Here is a 27,303-nt window from a genome sequence, read left to right on the forward strand (position 1 = left end):
GTTGCTACAACGATATTCAGTTGATTATACAAAATCAGCTGGTCCGTCAATGATGTTTACCAAAGATAACGCTGATCATCCTAATCCCAGTCAACATTTAAGAGTACAAATACCACGAAATACTGCGACTGATCCACAACCAGCTGGAGCGATAGACAGACCCGGCGTGGATTTTTTGATGTTACAGAATATCAACGAGAATTACAAGTTAGGATTTAATACACGTGTATTAATGTTACATGGTGGTTGTAAAAGATTTTCATGCGCAATTCCATTATCACGCATATTTGGGTTTTGTAGAAATGTTAGAACAGTTATATTTGGAGCGAAATATACAGTTGTACTTGTGAGAAAGTGTTATGATAATGATGCTATTTGGCGGCAAGCCGCTACTGCTGCTGGTGAAGTAATATTATTCAAACTCTCACTGTGGATGCTAGTAATGACTCCATCAATTGCTCAAGAAGACAGATTAATTAATTTTATGAATTCAGGCGGAACATCATTGTTATGATGGTTAACAGTAACCACTGACATTATTCAAAGTATTATTAATGGGTTTTTTACATGGCAGATAACATCACAGCAAGGAGTTTCTGCACCACGACATATATTCATTGCTTTAGAATATGCTGATCGACTAGACAATCCAGAATTCAGTCATATGATATTTGACAACCTTGCAGTTAGTGAAGTTTCTTTACGGATAAATGGACATCAAGAACCATCTGAAGATATAACTTTAAATTTTGAAAATAACTATGTAGCACGTGCTTATCATCGATTAATGACATTTATGTGGAGTGACCAAAATATAGATATCGGTTTACAAATATCACACTTAGATTTTAAAAATCTGCATCCGATCTGTTACTTTTCGTTGGAACATTCCAATTTATTCAAACAATCTGTTGTTGATATTCACTTTTGAGCTCGTGTAAATCCAGCTGGTGGTGTTAATTATAGAGCAATTGCAGTTATACGCAGCGATAAAACAATATTACTGGAAGGTGTTGGTGGACGAAGGAACGTTATTGATGCTTCAGTGGAAAACATATAATCAAAGCGCTCACGATATTTATAATGCCATATAGTCACGTTAATGACACTCTGACTTACGGTCAGGTGAAACAATTACAATCAAAAGTTGCAAATAAATGCGGAACAAATATAACATTTAAAAAAATATCAAATCAATCTAGTTTGGTCCAAAACAATTATCATTAACCAAGACTCAACTTAAACATTAAAAAAAAAAACTTCATCTTTCTCCGAGTTCTATGAAAGACTCAGTTAAAACATGGGTTTGATCCATCGAAAGAATTTGTAAATTACCTAAACACAAATAAAATCTCCAGTTTGGTATTTAACATTACCAACACAAACAATGACCGATCCGCAAATATGTGGTCGTGAAGTAATTTCTGTACTAGACGCTGTATCAAAATCAACATTACGATCTCATAAGGTCGTGCACAATTACACAAGTAACCGCGTCGATATTTACGGAAGATCTTCTCGCCTGAATTAATCTCAGCAAGGCGACTTATCTAAATATGTAACCCTTGATGAGGTCAAGGATGAACTCGCAAATCTTTTGAGTCCTGCAAATGTGGACCAAAATGAAGTCTTTGATTTTCAAGTCAAACGAGGACGATTAAAGAAGAGTAATATCCCGTTGACAGATATTATTCTGCGGGTTCCAGATGCAACAGAAGATGACTTAGTGGTGTTTACTAAAAACGGTAAAATTAAAAAATCAAATCAATTATATCAATCAAAGGAGAAATTGCTGGAGGTATCAGAATAATTGGAGATATTATCAACGGCGATCTCAATATAAGTAAAAATACAATTATTATGTGAGAGAACCAGAATAAGATGACGATGTGGTAACAAAAACATTTGTAGACAGCAACAACAATATGATCAGAGCTGAGATCAATGGTCGTTTATTAACAGCAGGTGATACAATGACTGGTTCTCTCAATATGGCTAATAATAAAATTACTGGTCTTGAAGAACCAGAATCAAGCCATGACACTGCAACGAAGAAATATGTCGATGATAGCAACACTCCCATGATGAACTCGTTAATAACAATCAATGATGGAATGGCCACATTTAGATCTGAATACTTTAATCATGTACAAGCGTTTACAAATTTTCGTAGAAACACAAACAGAGCCATTAACGAATTTTTTGGAACTCGAGCGGTTATTGATATTAAACTCTCTGACATAAAAAAATTACCGACAGTGTAGTATATACAGTAAATCAATTAAACATCTAGCTGATGTTACCGGGTTATACAGATTTTCAATACTTGGCACTACAACATATACAAAATCTACTACAATTTCACAACGTTTTCCACTAACTGAATCTTCTGGATATATGTTAATGATGTTAGACCAAAACGACGAAGTACCCATTCGTGGTGGAACCAAAAGAAAAGAGTAACAACATTTGTATTATTTGTGTCTTGAATTAGTTGCTAATCTACCACCTACTTAATATATAATGAGCTCCCCAATCAACGTTTTAGATGCAATCAAGCACGTGAATGGCAAACAAAACTAAAACATATCGTTGACGAATATACAGTAAAGGTAAAGAATATCGCAGACGTGTAGTTGCTGTTGACCTAATTGTATATTCTTCGTTTGCTGTTATTGCTGGAACCGGCGTATTATTATCAACAATAACAATGACATCACCAGCAGTTGTAACAATTTGTGTTTCAGCTACAACACCAATTTCAGGTATTCTTAATATAATCGCAAAATAATATGCACGTGTACAAACACAAAGTTACATGATTATATAACACAATTACACACAGCGACGGTAGCATATTCCAAATTATCCTCGTTATTCTCAACAAGTCTTAGTGATGGTCAAATATCAAATTTTGAGTTTGAAAATATGATTAAAATTTGCAACGAAACAATAAGTTTGATATAATCCATGTCTGATTTAGAAAATCAGGATTTAAATTAGAATGTCAACTCCGAACGAGTTACTTCAGCAGATTGTCGTTAATACAACTCCGTCAAATGTTACGATGATATCAGTGAGCTCAACTAATCCAGAATTTAGTGATAACTTTCCAACTGCATTTCCAGCGAAAGAAATAGCACTAGGACAATTACGAGTATATTACAGCTGGCCAAATGTCAGATCAAACTCATTTGGTGGATTACCAGTAAATATTTTACTGCAAGTTGTTGTAATTTCCACAGATAGTTATCAAATTAGCACAAATCAATGATGAATTCCAGCGCAGAATCAAATCTGTAACTGGAAAAGAATATAAAATAGCTATAACAGTGCAAGAACCAACGTTATCAGCTGCAATTGAAATAAACTCTCTAGAATATGTTGTTGATAGTTATCAATCATCGTTCAGAAGTGTGTTACGGTGGCCTGAAATAGCACCTGCTTATCAAGGACCTCAACGAGATGATTTCTCTATTAACGAATTTTTATATATAAATGAACCGCACTATCGAATTATGTGACCATGGAATCCTGATCTTAATTATATCTCTCATACTCTATATAAACGTGATCCAATAAACTTTAATTGTTTTGTTGTTAATGAATAAAAAATTAGATCACTGGCTAATAGAATGAAAACTGAACATATAACTATGTCCACAGCATTAGTGAAAATATTTAAAAATTATAATTTGGGGTATCCTAATAGCCATCTAAAAAAAATCATTGAAACAATACAACATTTAAATCAAATTGTATCAGGTCGTGAATATGCTAATCAAGCTCTTGTTAAACATATAAATGTTAGTAGTGTTTTGATAGCACATGTGGGAGAAAATATATATTAAAAAATTATTTGCTGATCATTTTAAAATAACCGAAGCGGAATTACTAACATTTGAATTACCAGGATTTAATACCGACGAAATAATAACACGGGTCAATGATATTATCAATGAACATTTTCCACAAATCGTCTATGCATGGAGAAAAAGAAGAAAAAAAACAACAAATATTCTCAAACATAATAATGATCCTACGGTGGCGGCATACATATTTCACTAGGAATTGCAATTATAACATCATCAATGACAGTTAATCTTGTATGTGATGCAACTAATGACAAATCAAGTCAGGCTCAACAAGGATATATTTTGTATACATTTACACCTCAAGTAACTCCTGGATATTTGATTGTGCAAGAGCCTATTAATCCTGTATATCTGCTTTGTCATAATCTCAAGGATACATTTAAAACTTACTGACCAATCCTGACAGATACTTGATCTACGAAATGAAATTCTGAATATAAATTTATGTGTAAGATCATAGATCTTAACGTTGGTGATTGATTCTTAATCGGGGAAATAAAATATATTATAGCACAATTTTTTTAAATACTGATTCTTGTTCAGATTTCAGATAAATAATACTAAAAATAATGACAATTATTTAGATTTTATAATTTAATGGGGAATATGATACTTAAAATTGTTAAAATCCAACTGAAAAAATAAAAAATAAAAAGTACATAACCATAATTTCACCCATGAAAGTCAAAGAAGAAACACAAATATTGTAACAGAATTTATTTTTTAATGATCATTATGTAGATTTTATAATTTTTCAGATTATCAAACAATTTCATCAAATTGACGGGTATTTTACCCACATTAAATCAGATTATCAAATAATTTCTTCAAATTGATGGGGTAAGTAGTACCAAAAATAATGAAAATCAGTTAGATTTTATAATTTTGATGGAGTAATTGGTACTAAAAGTAATGAAAATCAAAAACAGAAGAAAAAACTTACATAATAATCCTTGACAAAGTCAAAGCAAATAACAAATAAATATATTATAACTGAATTTATATTTTTAGTGAGTTCTCGTTAATTTAATGGGGGTAAATAGTACAAAAGTAATGAAAATCAGATTTTATCATTCTGATGGGGTAAATAGTACGAAAATAATGAAATCAGTTCGATTTTAAATTTTTGATGAGGTAAATAGTACTACAAATAGTGAAAATCTCATCAAAAACAAAACAAACAAAAAACATATTTATAAATTAATCATGGACATAGTCTAAGCATATAACAAACAAATATATTTACAATATATCTTTTTTATTTCTCAGGTTGAATAAAAGTCACATGATAATTGACCACGACATTGCCGTAACTTTCATTTTCATCAGTGACGTTGTCAATACGTTCAAAACCCCCTTTACTATTTTCACTTTCGTCACTATTTTCACTATAACTTTGTCATTGTATTCATTTCTACTATCTGACATAACCCTTTATAACTGCCTCACGTGCGTGTTAAAATTTTTTTCGTTTCATATTCGTGATTTAATTTTTTCGATCACGCTTGAGAGAGATAGAATTTTTTAACTTCCGTATCTTTCCTTATCTATCAACAGCCAAAGATTGCAACATACTTTGTTGGATGAGTTTTATAAATCTGTATTCTGCTGGTAGTGTATATCTATATATTTACGTGCTTACAAGGTCGCAAAATCACAAATAATGTTTTCTGGATCAAGTTGAATTTTTTATGCCATCTTTTTTTTAAATTGTGCAGAACTAATAACATTAATATTTTCATGATTTGTTATATCATAAATATATGTTTAAAATAAAACATATTAGGTCATCGCTGGCTGGATTTTAAGACAACATCGACCATTTTGTTTTGGACGGCATAACATATATTCTTGATTTTAAAGACATTCTAGCAAGTTCAGGTGATACTTTTATACTCCTAATTCGATAACTTAATTCTAAGGACGTCACAACAACAACTTAATTAACTTAATGCTGAGGACGGCACGATACATATAATCTTAATGATAAGGACGGCACAATGCATATCCTCCCCCCAGCAATCAACCCCGGGAGACTGCAAAAGATCACCCACCACGTGGAGACGTGGTGGGAGGGTGTTTATTTCTGTTAAATTTCGAGCATGGAGCTTTGCCCCATCTATTAATAAAACATTGCGAAATATCGCCACCGTCTACAGTTGTAAGTCACAGGATTCGAACTCTAAACGTAGAGTATGAGAGTTCTGCGCTTTAGCAATGCGCTACATTCCATTCTTTTAGATATATGTTTCAGAAGTATATAAAGTTACATATGCTAGATTTCTACAGATGATAATACAAACTGCAGCGTGGATTTATTTTAATTTTCCAGAACACATCGTATTAAAATAATTATATATATTTCTGCTTTCAGACAGTAAGGGTTGAAATACATTATTTAAAGTATAAACGTTTTCACAAATATGGGCATGTACGTCTGTATTACAAATATATCTAAAAGTAGCTAACGCAATGGGTATGGCTTTTTATTGTTTGTAGTTCTTTATTATTATCGCTGATAAATTCTAGTCAAATGATCATATATCATCGACGAAGTCATAAAAACATTAAATTGCTCTGTCTAACGATAGGGTTATACCATGAACTAAGATACCTTTGTTTGTATTTCTTTGAAAATACCGATTTGGTTATATTTTTTGCAACACGATGGGGGAAAAATTAACCAAAAGTAACAATATTATTATTATAAAATACAGGCGAGGTTACTCTTTAATCGCTCTATATTTTACCTGACAGAGTTATCCCTCTTCATCTGCCTGTATCTATTACAATCGGGAGATACTGAAATATAATTTTTTGTTTATGCTTTCTTGAATACGCCTATTGTACTGAAGCTATACAAATATCAATATATTTGCCAGCTGCATTAATTGACTGAAATATTATTTCTTCACCAGTCCCTGTATTTACGGATTAAACTACCATAGGATTCTTTTTATATATTTCCCAGTACCACCAATATTTTTATTCTGACACTGTGAAATAGCTCGTAAATTACTCTAGGAATTATCAAGTTTACTGATATTGATATGATCAACCAAAAGACTGTATTCGAGTACCCCCCCCCCCAAAAAAAAAAAAAAAAAAATTCATAAACGAACCTGTGACATAAATAATTTTTCTTCCCCATCAGAGAATTTGAGATAACCAGTATTAGTGATACCACCGACTGGGATTTTTAGTTGACAATGCCTGATTACTCCATCACGGGACGCTTCATAATCCTTGATGATAGGATGTCTCACAAATTATTTTTATTCCATTTATATACAATATTATTTGTTTAAATTATTATTTTGAAATACTAGTTGTAGAACCTATCATAAGCCATTTGCTTTTGTTCTTTGTTTGAATGATATATCTAATATTTCAATTTAAATATATATTTGTTTTAGTTATAATATGAACGAATTAACATAGATTAAAATTGAGCCTTCTAAAGATAAATTTAATCTTGACAGCATATCCCCTGACTTACCCATGCTATATCTGATTGATTCATCGAATACAAGTTTGATTTATACTATTCATGACGCCAAGAAAGAATTTAGCAAGGATGGTGCATCTCATATGTGGTCAACGTTTAAAATCATACACAACACCGATGGTGTCGACAAGGTCGTCGATCCAACGTTGAACGACCAACGAGCGGCAACGATTATTAATTAACTCGACAATCGAAGATATTTTTTCAGAGTAAAGCTTTATTGTATGAGCAGTAGCAAACAATAATATTTGGATTATCAGTGACCAACGTGATCCTGTCCTTCATAATGGAAGAAAATGGCGTATTAAGTCAAATTTCCAGACCAGGAATGTTGACTGGTATTGATAAGCCGTATTATGAAAGAGTGAATCATGTAACTGCGATTATTTATGGAATTCAGAAATGATAAGTCCAGCGTTAATAATCTAAATCCGATGACATTTTCCAAATTAAAATGTGTAGGCGATCAAATAACGGAACATTTTACAAACGCGATACGTGGAAATGGTTTAAGAGATCAGCGAGATGTAAAAGTAAACAAATGGGCTGAATTATCAGATATAAAGGAGCTACAATAAACGATGTTGCTAAATTAGGAAAGAAATTAAAATTCCCAATAAAGTAAGAACGATAACTGGAGAGATATTATACGAATCAAAGTATAAATCGAAAGGAGCTTATTGATCATAATGCGCGTGCGTGGACTAATGCAGTGACAATATTTCCACGAAATTGAATTGTTAAATTTTATAACGCTAATATATTTGACTTTATGAATCAGATTAATAAAAGTGTTCCTGTGTCCGTGTGTCTGTTTCAAAGCTCTGAAGATGATAGTGATCTGACAATGCCTGACGAAAGTATCTGCATCGAAGAAAAAGCAGATTTAATCAGTTTGTAAGACCAAATGGTGAGATTTATCGAACATAATTTCTTCATACAAAAATGAAAAATTTTGCTTCAAAATATACACATGACGATGTCATTCATGAAAAGTCACTCAGTAATTGTTTTTCGATTACATCTGTCGCAGCTCATTTTGCTAGAGAGAAAAATTCTTGGAAGCCTACGAGGTTTGATTTTCTGAATGATATAATATCGAGTTGTGTCGAATATAGACACGGTGGATTATGGAATACAAAATACGAGTATAGGGATGTTATTTCGGTTGAAATGTTGTATGTTATCCAGGAAGTTTTCTTGGTATGGGAGAGTGTTCTAAGTATTTTGAGCGATTTGGACATCCCACACACGAGATGACCAGATTATCGATAAACGGACCGTTACCAGATTTTGATTTGACTGGATTCCCTTGTGTCGAGTCATTTAAGTTTGCTGAAAATTTTCATCCAATTTGTTATGTCTGGTTTGGCAAACATTTTTCAGACCAAATGTGGACCCCAACAGTATTATTATGATATATGCTTGATGTAAAATACTATTATTAACAGTAAGTGAAGCAATTATATCAAATCGTCCGCAGACAGAAATTTGGTTACCAAAACAAAAGAAATATTCTGATGATAAAAATCTTAATATAACTGATTTTGAGAATAAAATCGCAAATGATCTTGGCAGAAAAATAATCAGCAAATTCACCCAAGGAGAATCATATGATCATAAACGAGATTGATTATAGATGATACTGAACTGGATTTTATAATTGCTGATACAACGAATAGAAACACATTTATAAGTCAAAGTAATGTTAATTTATCAGGCGGAACTAAATTATGTACAATTGTGAGTTATATTGATGATGAGTCACCTCAGTTTACTCATTTAAGATCTTCAATACCCGCGTACGTTTCGATAAATATATTATCAATGATAAATAGAGTCTCTGAGTTTGCCGTCAGAGTCGGTACGGATTCGTTTTGTATCAATAAAAAGATACAGGATTACTAGAACAACTACATATTGGTGCTTATGCATCATGGGGTGAATGGAGAATAAAAGAAGCAAATATACCTAATTATTCTGAATCCGCTGATGTTAAAGTTAAGGGTATTTATTACCCAAAAAATCAAATATCCAAATTATCGTCTGCAACATCAGTACACGATCCAGTAGCTAGACATAAAACAGTTTATCTCTATGGGTCTCTTGGTTCTGGTAAAACAACTCGTGTGATTGAATTATTTAGAACTTTTGGTATAGTTATATTAACACCTACACACAGACTCGCAAGATAAATGAAAGAAAGAAATATTAAATCATGCACTTATCACAAATTCTTTAAATGGACTCTGAACGAATGGGAGATAAATATATTCCAAGGAGTATTGTTTGGGATGAAAAATGCACCGCTTCATTAGAAACGCTAAAAGTATTTCTTGATTCATATTGACAAAAAATACTGCTGTAATAATGTGTGGCGATCATGGTCAACCACCACCTTTTGTTGGATTATCTCCCCATAAATGGCTGGGAATTTTGTAGTTTATTATGAAGAAATAATTGATGATCATAGAGCACTTTATCCAGAGTTAAGATAGTTAAAGAAATTAATCAGAAGACAACAGAATAACGTTCAATGTAAAATAATTCGTGAAATAATTTCAGAAACTCCTATTAACGATTTTAGGAATTTATGGAGATCAAATTATCTGATAGTGGCAAATATAAAGATAGTTCGTGATAAACTTCAACAACAATTATTTAGAATCTACCCGTACCATTGTGTTATTGACCAGCAGATACGCGACCACAAAATATCGACCTTGGTATACCAGAATCGTCAGATAAACAAAATCTTGTATTAAAGGATATTGTTTTAGTTCCTATCAATGTTTTTGAGAGTGCATTATCTATGGACAATACTCCATGGACGCTAGGATACGCAATGACATTTCATTCATCACAAGGATTGACCATCTCTGATACAAATGTTTGGATCGTCGATGATCGTATTGAATGGTCAAATTTAGTTTATCTCGCACTGTCTCGAGTCAGAAGAATATCTCAGATGCGGAGAATTGTCATAGACTTTACAGAAGCTGCTGGTAATAGCGATGTTATTGACAATGATATAGTAAGAAAACAATTAGTTATTATAAACAATGTGACAAAAAAATAAACTCGACTTTGATCTCGATGCTGAATTTATCATGACATTAAAACAACGACATAATAATCATTGTACAAGCTGTAACAGTAATGTTGTTTCAATATTCAAATAATAATCCAAGAAAATTTACCGTAGACAGAATTAATAGCAATTTTGGTCACACACGCGAAAATCTAATGCTGACCTGTCTTGAATGTAATCGACGTCGAGGTGATAGTTTGCAAAAGTGAATGCGGTGGTAATTGTGTGTCTTCAGGAATTACTTGTAACTGTTCAGGCACAAATCCACGTTGAGGAGCAGTTGAACCTAGTCTGTATATTGCAGGTCTACCCGTAGATCTTACCACGCTAGAAATTGTATGTGTCGTAATACTCCAAATAGTATCAGTCGCTCTTTTTTACCACCTTCAAGGTCACCGGGTTAATATAAATATCCTACAGTCACGTTACCTAATACTGGTTGTTTTGAAAATTCCTGTTGTATTGGTATATGGTTTTGTTTGGGGTTTTTTTGTAATCGCATTACTGGGTATCATGGCAGTTTTGGAGTAGTTTCGTTATTTAATGCATTTATCACACTTGGCAATCTTGCAACCCACTCGCGAGATCTCGTATCTTTTGAATTATTTTCTTCGCATGTTGATATCCAGATAACCAGTCAGCAAGTGTTCGATTAAATCGCTCAACAATTCACGATGAATTTGTTCTATGTCCTCGTCTAATTTTGACGTTATGTTTTTTCATCAGAGATGATACTGTACCACGAAATTCCTTACCAGGATCATCATGTAGCAACTGTGGCCATCGTAAGGGTCCTCGTTGATAAATTCGTTCAAAAGCAAAAGAAACTTCAGTTGTTGTTTTAGTTGATAACGGCTCTGCTTCCTAGTATCTACCTGCAACGTCAACGATAGTCAACGTGTATTTGTATGTACGTGATTGACGTCTACCAATTTTCATAGTATCATGTGATAAAAATAAAATATCTGCTTGATGAACTTCATTAGGAATGCTGACATCAAAATGTGCATGCGGAATTTGTTTAGGTGATGGTAGGTAATTTTGCCATATTGCCTGTTGTGCTAGCCATTTTCAGCAACAGAACCTATAACATTTGCTTCATCAGCGGGTTTACTAATCGCTGCTCTACCCCTCAAAAGATTCTCTTGGGCTATAATAAAACGATTGCATTATTTTATAATAATCGGTTGATTAATTACCAGCTCCGAATAATAATTTGCCTTTCGTCGCAGATCTTATCAACCAATTAGCTTATGATTCTTTGAAAGATTTATTTTTTATAGAATTTAATGCATGAATCAACTTTCCATCTGCAACATGTCTTTGTTGCAGATCGTTACTTTTATAAGCTACATCATGGATATGACATGCTTTATCAATAGCGTTTATTGGGTACTCTCCAGGTCTTAGCTGATCTCGTTCAAGTCGAATATCAAGTCGAGTTCCAAGACCGCAATAATTATATCCTGGAAGATGTTTTTCTCCTGAGTATTTAGCTGGAGTTGATACACATACTCTGTGAAAACTTCATCAGACTTGGTGCAGCGGAGATATGGACATAATCCGATTTAAAAAATTATTTTCTAAAGCACAATCTACTCCACACGATTTATAACAATAAATTTACATGATCCTCGATCACGATATAGTATAGGTCTTGATAAAATATCCGGTTGAGAGCTTGATTTATTACTTATATATTTTAGCAGCAGGGAGGGTACGACTTCAATAAAACGTCCGGCGGGTAAAAGAAAATGTGCATACTTTTTTTAAAAAAAAACAGTAAAGACAAAAATAAAGTAACAAAAATCTAACCCAATTAGAGAAACTCTTGGTAAGTTAGTGGCTTCGTTTTGACGTTATTAACCTTATTTTTTTCGTTTTCGTAGGAAGCTTTATTTTTTAAAATGACGTTTCAGCAAAAGGTCTGTTCACCCTGTCTGCTGCTCAACAGAATACATAGCTAATATTTATTATATGAGTGTGGATCAGATATTCAAGTCATTATCAATGGAGGCATATTTATAGTTGTGATTCTGACCCCAAAAAACTTCTAGAATGAAAGTTTCAATTAAATGACAGCATTTTCCGAAAATGGTAATTGCGACCTAAGTTAACTATATGGGTTTATAACGTTTACTTGAAAAATAACTCATTACGGCCTTAACATCTTGAAGCAGAATCAGTCTTATTATTGTTTTCAGTCTTTTGTTTGGGTGATTTTATTCAAATTATTATTCACTGGAAATACAAAGTGCTCATCAATAATATTCTTGGACTGTAACACTAATTTTGGAATTATAGTACATTAAAGCAAGAACATATTTGGATTATATTATTGTGATACATCAAACGACTGTCAGCAACTCGCCAACATACAGGCTATTGGCACATAGCACAGCACATCGCCACAATCCAGGCCATTGACACATTATCAACTTCCAAATTATAGACATATCAACACATTCCATATCGGAACTTATTTGGAACTCACTGGAATTCAATTGGAACTTCACACTTCTGGATATTTGTAGTAAACCTTTCGGATTATTTGTGATTTAATTCACAATATTGTAAATTCTATTTAATTTTTCATTTTGTATTCTGGGAAAATAAATTATTTCTTGAATTTTACACAACTTTATGGCATTTGCTATTTTCTGTTACTAAGTTTAAGACAATACAGTTATGACAACAGTCAGTAGATTAAATTATTTCTTTAAGTATACATCCGCGCATAGGTCAGTGCAAACTATGGTTTTGTCCGTCTGTGTGTACCTATCAAAAACTTATGCATCTATCCTTATTTAAAATGTATCCGAAATGTGTAAATTCATTATAGTACTGTTTTATAGCTTTATGGTACTGCAGTCAGATCATTTTGATAATTCGTCCTTCATTCTATATTTTTTCAGGGAACTGGATTGTATCAAGATTTTCATACCGGGTCTTCTGTTCTCTTACAGTGTCCATACCAGGAGTGGTGTGAAATGGTAACAAAAGGAAAGCTTACGAAATCTTAGCTTACATATGTCACCAATCAACTATTCGTGATTTTTTTTTATCCTTCTCTTTGATTTCAGTCTGCTTACCAGGGTCTTTCGCAAAATCAACCTGAAATATAGAAAGAAACAAGAAACATGACTGAGTTTTTGTAACCTCTCAAAGAAAAACAACTATTCTAGAAATTTCGAAATAAAAAAAAATGTTAGCGTAGCGTAAATTATATGCTAATCTAATATATACAGTAATCTGTATAAAATATATACATCATACGGTACATGTTTATAGGAATCGAGCCCGATATCAAACATTTACAGAGCCATCGCAATTTTTTCAACACTGATCAATGCCATTCATGGCATGCAGTGTTTCCCCCAGTGGTGTAAAATTGAGGGTAAAAAAAAAACTTGGTGTCAGAACTGGGGTCAAATAAAAAATGTGGGGGTCAAAAATGTACTGACAAATTTTCATATGACTCGTACTCTTTCAGCTTGAAATAGGATAATGCAACTTGCACAACATACTCTCTCTCTCTCTCTCTCTCTCTCTCTCTCTCTCTCTAAACATACAAATAAACCAACATGCACAATTAACAAACAAATGCATTGTCCATTCAAAGAATAATTTTATTAGTTCATTTTTCTTTTAAAGTCGTACTTTTAACAGTCTCCTTATAATCAGTATGAAGCAATATTATAGCCCAACACAGTACATACAAGCCAATACAAAAAGCCAGATGAATCTTTTTAATAAAATGGCAGTCAAATTACTGCCTTTCATAAATGTACTATCATCGGTTTCATTGTACTTCGTCCTAGAACATATTTATCCAAATATCAAGGAGGATAATGATTCATCTTCTTTCTAATAAGTTACACTTGAACTTTAAGATCGATCTTTTATTGCAGTGAAGTTAAAAACCAACAAAATCTGCAATGACCCGCTGACTTTGTAATCCAAATAACGCATTTGTCTCTGGAAGTTTACTGATTTCTTTGCTGTGAAAGAATGTCTTGGGTTATAATGTGTTCATTGTTTCGAATGTTCCCTGTGCTGCACTCTGCTATACGAATAGAGGAGCGCAAGGCAAGGAACAAACAAAGCGGGGAACCAGTCAATGCCTATGCTCGAAGTATATACGATGCCATCCATCGTCCAATACATTGGGTATTAAATAAATCCCGATCACATTATGAAAATCCTTTGCGTAAAAAAAAAACGCACGGCAACAAAATGTGTGCGTCAATTTTCTCCAGCGTGCCTCCCTGACGCACAAATGTGCGTAAAGGGAAACACTGCTCATGTATTATATTCAACACAAACACACATACACACATGTCCAAATCCAGTTCATTTTCTACTTGACATGAATCATTGACTTTTTATTATTCTGTAAACAACTAATACATAGCTAAAATATTCTCTTTGTGTATAGCTTTAATACAAAGATTATTATTAATGGAAGTAAACATATTTATTTGGGTCCAGGTCTAGGTTACTGGAATTCCCCTTTAAATATACCTTGCCCATCTGACATATTCCACGTCCTATATTATAATTTCAGTAACAGACTTTCTAATTATAACTAAGATTTTATTTTATAAACATTAAGAAGTTTATAGAAGGTTATTGTTCATTAGATAATAGTTTTTGTTTTAGAAAATGCTAATTGTGACTTGAAGTCAAGTACCGGACTATATAATCTTTAAAGATTATTCATTCGTGCTTTAAGATCTTAGCATAATGAATTGTATTATTGTTGTGTCCATAACTTAATTTGGGCTAGAATTAATTTATTCAAATTTTTTAATTCGAATGATTCTTCTCTGGAAATACAAAGTGCTCTTCAAAAATAACATTCCCAGAAATAGAAACTTGAATTTATGCTGGAATTTTAAATAAGGATATATTCTTGGATTGTATTATTGTGAACCAACAAAAGACTGTTTGTACACCACAGTCACATCATTATTTTCAGCGATGGATTTAATTTGGATTCTCACTAAAGTTTACTCAGGACTTTAATTATTAGGACTTGTTTATGTAATTCTAGGATTATTTGGAATTTAATTCCAAGAATCTGCAACGGTTGCTTCACAATTTTATACTACTGCTTTGGAACAGTTCTCTGAACTTTAGCTCATTTTGTGGATTATAATAGCATTTGTGCAAAATGTGTTGATGTGTGTTTTAAAATATGAAAGTCATTAAGCATGATTCGAATCACACAAGCTGCATGCTCTTTCTTTGCTATCTGCATTGTACCATATCACTACGTATTCTACTGGTATATGATGTTATACTTTTACTTACAGGAAACGAATGGTTTTTGTCAAGCCAGTTTATATACGATATGCAGAAAATTCGATATTTATTAAAGTTGTGTCTTTCAGTACTTTTAAATGATAGCTTCTCGCTGCCATTTATGCAATCAACGCGTGAAAGCAGTAAAAGTCTGCACCGTGGCGTTTTTACTCGATCTTGATTATGAGATGATTTACAAGGTGGATGTTGGTTCATTTGAGTAATAAGTTAGAAAATTTGAATATAAGTTGTCTAAATTGAGAGAAAACAAAATAATAAGATAAATGTTACTCCACTTTTCCCGTTCTTTGAATGCATTATTCTTAATTTTAAGACACATTCAGGACAACGTTTCTGTTGAGTTTGCCTCTGCTATGAATTATGTGGGTTTATTAATTATTTTCCTGCAATATACTTATATCGATTGGATTATTTATGTAAATAAATATACTTTCGTTGTAAACGTACGAAGGAGGTAAAGAATTAGACCTAATAAGAAAAAAGAACTCTTCTTTAATTACATTGATACACATATATATTCAAATTAGAAAAGAAAAATTAAGGCATATTCCTCCGAGCGAATTTAAGTATCTTAGATTGTCAAAAATTCAATTTCTGTATATCTTTGATACGGACACTTTTAACTTTAGTGAGAACATTTTCACTTTGTATAAGAATTAATATATTTCATGACTTTTTTAATTATTTTACTTACTTTAAATCTTATCGAAACTTTGTTTCAGTTCGGTTCGTTCTACCTCAACTCCAAGGAATATTTCATTGAGCCAGAGGAAGACTTGGATCATGATATCTCCGTTCTCCGCTCTCCAAGGTCAAGTTCCTGGCAGAGTAGCTTAACTAATATGGTCGTCAAGCACGTCATTTTTCATGCTCATGCTGATCCGTCAGCATACGGTGATTACATAGTGCAAGGTTGGTTTTATTTTCTTTAATTACTCATTGTGAATGCATAGCAAAATGGTTTACACAGTCTCGAATTTCTATACAGTCCTTCATTAACTTGTAACAAGGTGAGTTATAACAGTATATTATCACAATATCAATTGTCTTTTAATGACGGAATGAACAAGTAAAAACGACAAGATGAAGACGTTCTTACGATGGTCTCTGTTTTGGAAACAACATTCCAATATCACTTAAATACCAGAGGATGATTATAGAAGGATATCCGTCTGATGGACGTCTGGCTAAGAATCTTTTCAAGCATGGCGTATTAGGTTGTGATGCATTGTGGTGTGTTGTGATGTGGTGGGTTAGGTTGTGTTGTGTTACAGTGTGCCAGGCTGTGTTTTGGTGTGTTAGGTTGTATTGTGGTGTGTTTGTGTTAGACTGTGATGTTTTTCTGCTGTCTGTTGATTTGTTTTGTGTCGTGGTGTGTTTTGTTTTGGTGCGTTATGTAGTGTTGCATAAAGACTATATATATATAATAACAATCTTCATATGTAGCTCACTGCTTAACATGATGATTTCGATGTTGAAGGCATCAGACATGCATTGGACTGTTGATAATATGCATATATACAGATTTGATTTGGATGCCTACGTCAGTAAATATCTTATTCAGTAGATTTTAACACTCATGGCTGCTTCCAAGAGGCATTGTCTAAGATTACTTTGTAGATTATCATATAATGGGTAGTTAGTCAACTTTTATATTCATCCATCTATTTCCCGTTTATCTGCAACCAATGCAAAAGTCTTTGATTTCTTTTGATTCGCGTATTTCCGTACCTGGCTGTTTCATTTCAGTAGAGGATGGAATAAAATCCTTATATTTGTGCAGCACACATGTAGTGTTCATACGTACATACATACTTAATCGGTGCATACAACACGAATATAAAATAATTTCTTTTTTGTAACCTTCATGATTTAATAATAAAAGATCCTTCAATCTTTGATCTCATGTCGAATAAACTTGTTTCACACTGACAGACTCTGAGTATAATCAAACTTCAGTGAAACCGAATCAGTTAAAAGTAAATTTGACTAAATAAACACCGATTAAGACGTTCATCTTTTGTGCTTTATATAAAAGTACATACTAACATGTCCACAACATTTTCACGTGCTCTTACTTTGAATATATGCTTGATCATTCTAATAAGACCGTTGGTATTTACGGGACATTGGTTTCATTCACAGTGGATAAAACCTGGTTACATGCCAATTTATTTTACACTTACCAAACATTTCATGAATTTACGTTCGTCTCTTTAATTACATCTGCCGGATGAAATCCCTAAACTTCTAAGGTATACCTAAATATAGGTAATACACAAGTTTCATATAAATGTAGTGCCTCATTAAAATTTAGAAAAATTTTCTAATATTATACAATAATGTATTCATAGTATTCACATCCTTATGTGCAAACAAAACTTGTTAAATAGAAATGTAAATAGCTTGAATTGTTGAACACTCTCAAGCTTTATTAAAGATATATGTCACTGATCGCGAGAGCTTCAACCATTACTTTTACGAAGAACCATTTTTTCTGTATTTGCGTGTGTATTCACCATCAAACGCTGTTTGATATATATTATTATGTACACAATATTCATGTAGATACCTGTTTTCAAAATAGAAACAAAAACGCCTATACACCATGTTGTTGGAAAATTAGCCCTGTCAAGAATAACATTATAGACCGTATTTAGATAATACACTTAAACTTCATGACCATACAGACATGTTCATTAAGTAGATCACATCTATTGTATTTCTGTTTACTCAGATTTGTTAGGATTTGATAGAACCTATATTTATCGACAACACCTTTCCATAGTGTCCATGAGGGTAATTTTATCGAATGAAAATTTCAGACATAATGCTGCACGAAAATATCAAATCTTAGAAGAAAAAATTCATAACTTTATTTAATACATTTCTTTAATTTGTGACGGATTTTTTAAAATTATTTCTTCATCCCAGCAAATATGTGTTGCTTTGTTGTAAGTATTCTATATAGATGTTACGTTGTTTATATCTCACCCATTAAACACTGACGTATATGACAAATTGTTTATTTACAAATATATTTTGTAAGTATAATGTATCTACCTAAAGCGCATCCATGATGATGATGCGAAAGCATTTCAAATGGTAAAGGATGAGTTTTACGACTCCATGGTCTTAGAATATGTAACAGAAAGTAACAAAACCAACATGTTTAGCAAAATCGAGAAATAAACATATTTTTCAAGAATAGAAAGGAAACATTTAAAAGGAATTTAGTTTTGTGATTTATATCCCATATAATCCTAAATATTTTACCACAAGTCCAAGAGTATAGAGTGTTCCAAATAAATTCCAATATTGATTATGCTGATGTACCAACAATCTTGATATTCCATATTCAAACATTTTTAATGAACTTACAATAATCCAAATGTTTTAATTGAAATAGTCACTGAGCACTTTTGTAATTCCAATGAATAATTTTAAATAAATGATTCCTCCGAAATTATGTTTGTACACAACATTAGATGATTCCGTACGGAACTTAAAACAGGAAAAAATAATATTGTTTACCACAGCTTAGATAAAACCAAAGACAATAAAAATGACCAGGATGTGGATCACGAGTTCGCTTGCAGAACATTCAAAGTTTGTAAATAAGGCTAGATCTTGAACTCAAATATTAGTAAAGAACTTATTTATAATTTTACAAACATGACAATCATCAGGTCACAAACTCTATCCTAAATCATGAACAAAGGTTAAACACATATTGCAGATTAAATATACATAACAGGGAGCATTAATAGAAAACCAACAGACTAGTTTCCCTGAACAATTCTACTTTCTTTTCTGGATTAATAGATCAGGAAGACTCAATGCCAAAAATTGCAAAAACTACACGGCATGTACGTGCGGCCGGCAATTATCACGTGGAGGTTCTGATCGTGTATGACTATGCAGCTTACATGTAGTAAGTATATATATATATATATATATATATATATATATATATATATATAGAGAGAGAGAGAGAGAGAGAGAGAGAGAGAGAGAGGTCAGGTCTGCTTAAACACTGCCGACCACATTGCGCAGTCTGTCGAGTATATTACGGCCCCGTATTCTTGAAACTCTGAAATTTTCTTACTCTAATACTCTGACCTTGCTCGTAAACCAATCTGAGAAAATCAAATGTTTTTTTTTTATTTATTTGTTTCCTTAGTTTATTTTTTAAAATTTATTTATTTATTTATTTTTATTATTTATTTATTTATTTTGCACGAGTTCAATTTTGTTGTCAAACAGTTTTATACCTGCTGGACCAGGCCTGAAAATCGTAAAACACTTGAGTTTTGAGTCTGGGCATGACTTCGTATTTCAACCAATCACACTTTTCAAAGGATATTCGTGTGATAATGGAAACTCACCCTCAATCTCAGGTTCATAGTTTCGTGATGTTCAGTCCTGGTGTAAAAAGAACGTGTCCCCTTTATGATTGAAGTTCAGAAATGTATTACATGTATCAGGTGTAAAACTGCTCAATGTGGATAGGTCAGTCATACGCACGTATGCATGTATCAAGATGGTATTCAAGCATGAAATAAAACAGGAATGTAAGCATGATACCTTATAAAATCTACCTATATCTAAATCTATATAATTTACTTTTCCATCATTTTGTGATCGAAAAGTGCATTTTATCAGGAAATATTAAAGAGTATAACTGACCGGTTTCTCATAAGCTGGAAAGGTCAAATTCGCGAGTGTTGGGAATGAGAAATAAAACAACAAACAGCGGACGATAAAACTTCAGATTGTATTTATTCCTCATGTATATGTTTTGCACATTGCTTAATATTTTTGCAATCAAATGCATACGCTATAGACAGTTTACATTTATAGAGTAATTGTGGACACCAATTTTATATTTCCTAGCTATGTTTTATAACATTATTGTTTAAAATGTGTTCACTTTGGTCTCTATGATTATGTTGATGACTACTCACAATCATCATTAAGTGAACGTTTTGGAACTTCATATTTTGTACTTACGGTGGCATACGGTCACCTTCTTTATTTTTTAAATTAAAGGTGTCTTGAGGAAATTTAAATAATTTTTGCCATTTAAAGGTCCTTTTTAAGTAATGCATACACATATAGATAGTCACATTGACCTTTTGTCCGTTTCATACATAATGTGACATGCGTGATGGCATATTTCAATCTAAATTGGACATAGATAAATGGTGATAGCAAGAAAGGTAACTCTTTTCTGCAATGATTTACTTTAATTAATGTTTGTATAGATAAATGATGATAGCAAACAAGGTAACTCTTGTATCGAACGATTTATTTTAACTTGTTTTCGAGGTAAATGGTGATAACAAACAAAATAACTTTTTTTTAAATCTGATTTTCTGAAATGAAGCTCAGATACTTAAATGTTGCCTGAATTGTACTATTGCGGATGTTGCCATACATGGACTTTCCGTATGATTTAATATTCACAAGTTTAATTTTTGAGAAGCAGAACTATGTATACTTATATCGCAACTACGATACAAAGATCCGTCAAGTAAACCAAGAGTGAATATACGGCTCACAGTGCTAATTTAAATATGGAAAAACGGAAACCAGTCTTTAAATGAGTGAACATGAAATATACATGATCATGATTGATCGTTAATTAGGTTTTCTTGGTAAAAATGATCCTTTGAGAGTTTATCCTATTTGTAACTGAAAAAAAAAAGAATATTCCGTGTTGGAATTTCAGTCCTATTACAGAGTTGTCTTTTGAATACTCAGTATTAACCAACTCCTGATTCTTTAGGTGCGGAATTGAAAACTTGTATTTCAAATAGATATGGATCCAATTAATGACTCGGCTCGATTGGTTTTCTCCGCGCAGAAAAGCTTGCATCAAGGATGGACCTATACTATGAAATAACGGTTTGATAATGAGCATTAGGAACGTTGAAGTTATTCAATGTTAAATACCATGGCGTTGCCATATGTTTACTGATAGAGTTGAATTAGTATCGTGATTCATGAAGCATTGATGCCAGATAGAAGTGATGTCGAATACCTTTTCACTTCGTATGCTTTACAGTTGGCATAACCGTACCACAGCTAGTGACCCAGTCGAGAAGATTGTTGAAACAAGGAACCTCATTCGACAAAACAGCGCTTTTTTGATAAACGGGGTAAGGAGAGAGAGAGAGAGAGAGAGAGAAAGAGAAAGAGAAAGAGCTTCTTTTAATTACTTAGTATCTCCCCACTTCAATTTTCATCCTATGTTTTGCACCTGATGAAATGAACATGATGCAGATGTTTTACAGTGTGAAGGAGTATTGTAGAAGGAATTTTGTGCCATATACAATCTATACCATAACATAAGCATATGAAAAATAATTGACCATTTCTTCATGTACCAAAACCTGGTCATATTTATTTACCTATCGAGAGGAATCACGCATTTCGCTAAGTATTTGTTTTCATTTACTTATGTTATAGAGATTCTGGATAACAAACAGATCTTAGCATATATTCGCAAATTATCAGAAAATCACAATTGTGTGGTAGGAATGATAGCTGTTATATGCATTCATCAATATTAGGTTATAGCACAGTTCAGAATCTATGCACCACGAGCAATATACATTTAAAGCGTTATGTGTACAGTGCCTGCTAACTAGTCATAATTTGTTACTAAAGGTGTTTCGTAGTCAGGGTTGTCATGCGACCCCAAGTTTGAAAATAAATTGCATTTATAATAGGTATGATGGGTAGCGTTTTTTGCCTTTAGATGTCATCTAATTTAGAATTTAAATCAAATTAAAATCCAATATACGGGATCACAAGCGTTGCACTGTTGTGTTTCCGAGAAAAAGATGCGTCTTATTACTGTTACAGTTTAGGTTTTGACTCGCTTTGTCAATTATGATTAAATATGATTGACACACGCGATAAATTTTAATTGCGTGGAACTCGCTTATTTGTATATTTTTTAATTAAAAAAGCATGGAGCGTTATTTTAAAAGCAATTCCCACACCTGTATGACATAACTTTGCAAGTGTGTATGCTGCGTAAGGATTATGATCTTACAAATTAGCACCAAGGTCTCAATGCTTGGTAATGTCATGCAGTACACATGCACGTACAAAAAAGCACCTGGGTCTTCATGCTTGGTACCTTCATTCAATATAAATATATGTACAAAGCAGCTACAAATTCTCCTTGCTTGGTAGCTTCATTCCATACAATCATGATCTCAACAATAGTAGTTGTTAACTGAATTTTCCCAGTGAATCAATTTGAATTTCTTTCTGCATTTAGGCAACAAATCAAAATTCTCAGTTTCTGAACGTGTGTTCGTACTGCTACTATATTCCGAATAATATTTGTATATTAGCACTGTTTAAGAGTTACCGTGAAATAACTTTGCTCACGATTCTATCATTTGTTATACGCAAGGATCTCACTCCCCAGTGAACCAAAAAACTTCTGCGTGACGTCCATTGTTTTCCCATATTTCCAAGGATCTCAACAATAGTAGTTGTTAACTGAATGTTCTTAAACGGGCGAATAGTAAAATTAATAAATATATAATCACCTCATGACTACACATCACGAAACTCTAATTACACACTAGTATGGTGTCCATTGTTTCATATTGGTATGACTTGTTAGTTAGCCTCTACGAGCCAAATATTAGTAGTTCACGCCATGAAATACAATCAATACTCAAACACCCAATACAAAGAATTATTCCTGTCTCAATTTCCGAAAAACGTAAACTTAAAATTATAAAAATATTAAAATTCGTTAAGAAATTAGGAAGGATCCATTTTGCGAAACTGATCTGTGCTGTTATAAAGTCTCGTTAACTACTACGTTATGTTGGAATTTAGCCAATTACTCGGTTTTGGAAATATCTTCGCAACACTGACTCTTTGTAATCAACAAATAATAACTAAAATCTAACAAAGCTATAAACGGATACGTAAATACATACCGCACATGCCCAATGTTTATTACAGAATGAACAAATGGGGGTGGGGTGGTGCACACATCCATTCACCAAATGAATAATGCATTGGTAGAGATTGATCTACTCATAGCAACGGATTTTAAAATAAAGAGACATACATATACACACGTGGGAGGAATCTCGAAGAAGGTTTGTTTGTTTTTCGGATGGAAGGAAAGAATGATACGCGTAGAAACGTGTGTTCATGGTTCCAACTTCAAGGGGTCAACATTAAATCTAGCGATTTTCTCTGACAGTGTGTGTTTTCGGACATTAGTTTTACCCATTTAGGAATCTTACCCCTAACTTTAAGATGGGTTTGTAAAAGTTATATACACCCTTTGTAATTTTTATATTATAATATGGCAAAGACTGGAACACGTGACTTTCCTGTTAGATATAACTTGTGGTTTGTACACTGGATTTCGCCACAACTGATAATCATTCCGCTACAAATGCAGGCTTCGAAAGCATGGGCTGGGGTTGAATAAGGGTGGCTGTACCACAAATACTATGAGTTATTGAGCCGTTATGGTATTGTTCAAACTGTATGACCCTGTAATATTTATTTATTTTTTAATCTCGTGAACCATGTACACTGTATGCCGTCAATGCTTTTACTCAGCCGTCTGGGCATCTTCTTTAGAACTGATGGTCGGGCAGGTAACATGTGGGAAGTATCTGTAGTATTAAACGTTTTCGATATTGCCAAGCGCATATGCTTTTCATACCGTGGTAAATGTCTCTTCATTTTGTCATGATACTGTTTCTTCTGTAAATTATGTGATTTTATTAGAAAAAAATGTATAAATTTAGTTTTCACATCTGTTTCGTTTCAGATGGATTTACGTTACGAGAGTACATCTACTTATGGACCAAAAATAGACATACTTTTTAAAGGACTTATCATTGCTGAGGTAATTTGAATAATTGGTGATGCTAACAATATTTAACTTATCAAAATCACTTTATGATTTTATACTTTACATACGTTCAGTCCCACAAAAGTACTTTTTTTTTACACTGGTGGTGTCAGTCGTACGCTTACAGAATAAAATAAACATATCCGATAAAATAGATATTGGCATCCGCTACCTTTTGTGTCGCCTGCCTTGTTAGAATTGGAGACGCGGTAGTATAGTTGGACTCATAATCCAGTTGTCGCAAGTTCGATGCCCGCCTAGGTCGCCTGCCATTTATTTATTTTTGTTTTGTGGGGGAGGCTCCTTTCTTACACTTCCTCGCCATGATTTAGCCAATAAAGTGATGAAAGTTACGTTAAAACCAATAAAAACAAATTACCAAAAGGCCTCGATATAGTCAGATTTATATAGTGTGTCGTATGCAGAAGTGTGGATAGGCAATCACACCCAAGGGAGATAATTTTTGGACAGAATTGTGGGATGCGAACTTCCACCCAAGGGTGATAATTATTGGACAAAAGTATATAAGATGGAATCCCATCCAAGGGACAGAATTATTACACAGGAACTAGGCATTAGCATGCGCGCAGCTTACAATAATAATTTATTTAATGTTGCCATATAAATGGCAGTACCATGCTGTGCAGTATTCAAAATGTGACAGTACCATGCTGTGATGTAGTCAAAATGTTTGGCAGTACCATGTTTTGTGTAGTCAAAATGTGTGGCAGTACCATGTTGTGTGCAGTCAAAATGTGTGGCAGTACCATGCTATGCTGCAGTTAAAATGTCTGACAGTACCATACTGTGTGCAGTCAAAATATGTGGCAGTACCATACCGTGTGCTGTCAAAATGTGTGGCAGTACCATGCTATGCCGCAGTTAAAATGTGTGGCAGTACCATGCTATGCTGCAGTTAAAATGTGTGGCAGTACCATGCTATGTGCAATGTAAGTGTGTGTCAGCACAATGCTTTTCTTCAGTTAAAATGTGTGGCAGTACCATGCTATGCTGCAGTTAAAATATGTGGCAGTGCCATGCTGTGTCTAATCAAAATGTGTGCCAGTACCATGTTGTGCTGCAGTCAAACGGTTTTGCAGTACCATGTTATTCTGCAGTTAAAATGTGTGGCAGTACCATCCTATGCTGCAGTTAAAATATGTGGCAGTGCCATGTTGTGTGTAGTCAAAATGTGTGGCAGTACCATGCTATGCTGCAGTTAAAATGGGTGGCAGTACTGTGCCTTGCTGCAGTTAAAATGTGTGACAGTACCATGCTATGCTGCAGTCCAAATGTGTGGCAGTACCATAATGTGTGCAGTCAAAATGTGTGGCAGTACCGTGCTATGCTGCAGTTAAAATGTGTGGCAGTACCATACTGTGTGCAGTCAAAATGTGTGGCAGTACCAGACTGTCTGCAGTCAAAATGTGTGGCAGTACCATGCTATGCTGCAGTTAAAATGTGTGGCAGTATCATGCTATGCTGCAATTAAATTGTGCGGCAGTACCATGCTATGCTGCGGTTAAAATGTGTGGCAGTACCATGCTATGCTACAGTTAAAATGTGTGGCAGTACCATGCTATGCTGCAGTTAAAATGTGTGACAGTACTATGCTGTGTGCAGTCAAAATGTGTGGCAGTACCATACTGTGTACAGTCAAACTGTGTGGCAGTACCATGCTATGCTGCAGTTAAAATGTGTGGCAGTACCATGCTATGCTGCAGTTAAAATGTGTGACAGTACCATACTGTGTGCAGTCAAAATGTGAGGCAGTACGATACCGTGTGCTGTCAAAATGTGTGGCAGTACCATGCTATGCTGCAGTTAAAATGTGTGGCAGTATCATGCTATGCTGCAATTAAAATGTGTGGCAGTACCATGCTATGCCGCAGTTAAAATGTGTGGCAGTACCATGCTATGATGCAGTTAAAATGTGAGGCAGTACCATACCGTGTGCTGTCAAAATGTGTGGCAGTACCATGCTATGCTGCAGTTAAAATGTGTGGCAGTACCATGCTATGCTGCAGTTAAAATGTGTGGCAGTACCATGCTATGCTGCAGTTAAAATGTGTGACAGTACCATACTGTGTGCAGTCAAAATGTGAGGCAGTACCATACCGTGTGCTGTCAAAATGTGTGGCAGTACCATGCTATGCTGCAGTTAAAATGTGTAGCAGTACCATGCTATGATTCAGTTAAAATGTGTGGCAGTACCATGCTATGATGCAGTTAAAATGTGTGGCAGTACCATGTTATGATGCAGTTAAAATGTGTGGCAGTACCATGCTATGCTGCAATTAAAATGTGTGCCAGTACCATGCTATGCTGCAGTTAAAATGTGTGGCAGTACCATGCTATGCTGCAGTTAAAATGTGTGGCAGTACCATGCTATGCTGCAATTAAAATGTGTGGCAGTACCATGCTATGCTGCAGTTAAAATGTGTGGCAGTACCATGCTATGATGCAGTTAAAATGTGTGGCAGTACCATGCTATGCTGCAGTTACAATGTGTGGCAATACCATGCTATGCTGCAATTAAAATGTGTGGCGGTACCATGCTATGCTGCAGTTAAAATGTGTGGCAGTA

The 27,303-nt window shown here is 33.7% G+C and overlaps 1 protein-coding gene across 1 annotated transcript in view; it reads left to right on the plus strand.

Moving 5' to 3' along the window:
• Positions 1-27,303, plus strand: part of LOC149787609 (uncharacterized) — a 46,128-nt gene that overhangs the window by 2,187 nt on the left and 16,638 nt on the right. The window contains exons 2-6 of the mRNA XM_089975579.1: positions 13,390-13,467; positions 16,525-16,714; positions 19,628-19,736; positions 21,873-21,966; positions 24,633-24,710. Coding sequence (XP_089831705.1) covers positions 13,390-13,467; positions 16,525-16,714; positions 19,628-19,736; positions 21,873-21,966; positions 24,633-24,710 — 549 coding nt within the window. The remainder of the gene's footprint in view (positions 1-13,389; positions 13,468-16,524; positions 16,715-19,627; positions 19,737-21,872; positions 21,967-24,632; positions 24,711-27,303) is intronic.

Source organism: Sinohyriopsis cumingii, chromosome 11 (genome assembly GCF_028554795.1).
Source record: "Sinohyriopsis cumingii isolate HCF-2022 chromosome 11, ASM2855479v2, whole genome shotgun sequence".
NCBI classification, from domain to species: Eukaryota; Metazoa; Mollusca; class Bivalvia; order Unionida; family Unionidae; genus Sinohyriopsis; species Sinohyriopsis cumingii.